Below are 2,703 nucleotides of genomic sequence, written 5' to 3' on the forward strand. Positions count from 1 at the left end.
GTAATAATCACTTTAATGTAGCTTGTGCCAACAGTTGTACAAGCAGCTCCTGGCGGATGACGTATGAGTTCAGCGTTGCGCATGCGCCGTGAGTCTCGTGAAAACCAACGTTTGTTAACAGGAGCAAAGGAAGCAAAGTTTCTTTACTTTAGCAAAGGAAAACCAGTCTCCTCCTGGCCTCCTAGCCACAGCCATATCACCCTGCAGCCCAAGACTGGTTGCCCACTGAAGCTAAGCAGGGTTGAGCTGGTCAGTACCTGGATGGGAGACCTCCTGGGAAAACTAGGTTGCTAATTTATACAAATCTAAAAATTTAATTTTTATTTATTTTATTATTTATACCTTTATATAATTTACATCATTTATACACAAGTTATTTACAGAATTTATGAAAAAATATATAATTTATATAATTTACACCATTTATATACATTTATATGTACATTTATAACTTTTTTTATAAACACATTATGTTTATAAAAGAATTAAAAACTGAATCCTTTTTATATATCAAATATATTTATATATTATCATTTTTATATGCAGCGTATATGCAATTTAATGCCTTATTTATAAAGATCCAAAACTGGCTCTTTTGATTATATAACATATTGAGCTGTAACCACACAAGTGTACTATTAATAAACCCTATTATGCACTATTTCTGTGTGGGTGTTTTATTCCTGGAAGTGAGATGATTTTAGCAATTCCAGGTGTTACTTCAAACCTAAAATTTACTTTTATATTGATTATAATTAAATTATGTAAAGTATAATATTTGTTTTTCTTGAAATAGCTCTATAGCACATGCATCACAGCGCTGTCTATAAAATCTATTCATAACTAATATGTTCCTGTAATAATAAAAAACACTATTACTTTCTGTGTAAATTAGGCTCATTATACATTAAGGCATGTTCATGAGTTATTTTTCTTTTATATTATTTTATAGCTATTATGTACACTATTCTTTAAAAGTTTGGGGTCAGTAAGATTTTTTCTTTTTTTTTTAATAATACTTGTATTCATCAAGGATGCATTAAATTGATCAAAAGTGACAGTAAAACATAATGTTACAAAAGGTTTCTATTTCAAATAAATGCTGGAAAAAAATTAAATCCTGCAAAATAAAATGTATCATTGTTTCCACAAAAATATTGGGCAGCACAACTGTTTTCAACATTGATAATAATCAGAAATGTTTCTTGGATCATGTGACACTGAAGACTAGGGTTGGGTACCTAAACCCGGTACCAATATGGCACCGGTACCTATGTAACCAGTATGTACTAGAACCGAATCCGAACGCAGATTTCGGTGCCTCATTTCGGTGTCATGCCTGAGCAATCGATTTAAATATTTGTCCTCTGGTTCTCCGAAATGGACGTAAGAAGCATCAACTGGCACCGCACGTGAAAAATAAATTCCCGACTGAGAAAATGCACGTGAACTCAAGTCGGAAAGCTCTAATAATACAAATCCAACACATCTTTGTAGTAACGAGAGTGTCCATGTTGTTTTCACATTCCGACTTAAACGCACAACTCGGGAAATGAGAGCATCCGAGGAGCGTGTGAATGCAGTAATTACACTTGCTCTGATGGCAGCAGGTAGCCTTCCGTTAACTAAGCTAAACATGCTTAAATTAAAATGCCTAAAGCTAAACCTCCCTTGTATTCACATTTCTAAACCTGTTGTCCAACAAAAGAAAAAATGATAAACTTTTTACTCCACAACACCAGTCACATGCTTCCTTTTGTGATCTGATGAGGCTTCTTGTCACAGAATGAGGCAGAAAATATGTTCCACATGCTACTTTAAAAATAATACATCGATTCGCAATAAATTAGGGTGACCATACGTCCTCTTTTCGGACCTACAAAAATGCGTCCGGCCGGGAATTCTTAATTGCCCAAAATGTCCAGGATTCACAAAATTATAATACTATTTCACTTTTTTTTTTACTGTATTTTGATCAAATAAATGCAGCCTTGCAGCGCAGAAGAGACTCTTTCAGAAACATTAGAAAATCTTACCGACCCCACATTTCTGAACGCTAGTAGGGTATGCATGCTTTATTTCTGAATGCATATTAACATGCAGCTCTTTTATGTAAAGCTCTTTATGAATCAAGCTGTTCTAGTGTGACAGTGTGTGTATCTCTGCTGATGATCCGGTCATATGAAGTGTGAGTGAGCACCTGTGAGTGTGTGTCGAGTGCTCTCTCCGCGGGCCAGTCTGCGTCCCGCTCCGGATCCTGCTCTCGCTCTCGGTCGCGGCTGCGGGTGCGATGTCTGCTGCCCTGGTGTGTGTACGAGCGGGACGCTTTCTGCATCAGCGCCTGATCCGGCCCCTCGCTCGACACCTGACCAATCACACGCCGCACAGCGCTGTCAATCACCTCCACATCAGAACAGCACAACAGAGAACAACAGCCCCGCAAACAAGCATAATACTTGTTTTTTATTTTTTAATACTCTTTTTATTCTCTTGTTTTATTCTTTATTATTATTATTATTAACCAGATTAGACAGTAAAAACACTGATAGTTTTTCACAACATCATATTATTATTGTTTTTAATATATTATTTTATCATATTATATATATATATATATATATATATATATATACACACACACACACAGTATATATACAGTGGGTACGGAAAGTATTCAGACCCCCTTAAATTTTTCACTCTTTG

At 35.7% G+C, this 2,703-nt stretch overlaps 1 protein-coding gene across 2 annotated transcripts in view; it reads right to left on the reverse strand.

The window, feature by feature from the left end:
* LOC107706911 (cyclin-dependent kinase-like 5) overlaps positions 1 to 2,703 on the reverse strand; it is a 5,707-nt gene that overhangs the window by 1,728 nt on the left and 1,276 nt on the right. For both annotated transcript variants that reach the window (XM_016510767.1, XM_016510768.1), the window contains one exon: positions 2,201 to 2,365. In XM_016510767.1, coding sequence (XP_016366253.1) covers positions 2,201 to 2,365 — 165 coding nt within the window. The remainder of the gene's footprint in view (positions 1 to 2,200; positions 2,366 to 2,703) is intronic.

The sequence above is a fragment of the Sinocyclocheilus rhinocerous genome, unplaced genomic scaffold (assembly GCF_001515625.1).
Source record: "Sinocyclocheilus rhinocerous isolate Xijiao unplaced genomic scaffold, SAMN03320098_v1.1 scaffold5648, whole genome shotgun sequence".
Taxonomy (NCBI): Eukaryota; Metazoa; Chordata; class Actinopteri; order Cypriniformes; family Cyprinidae; genus Sinocyclocheilus; species Sinocyclocheilus rhinocerous.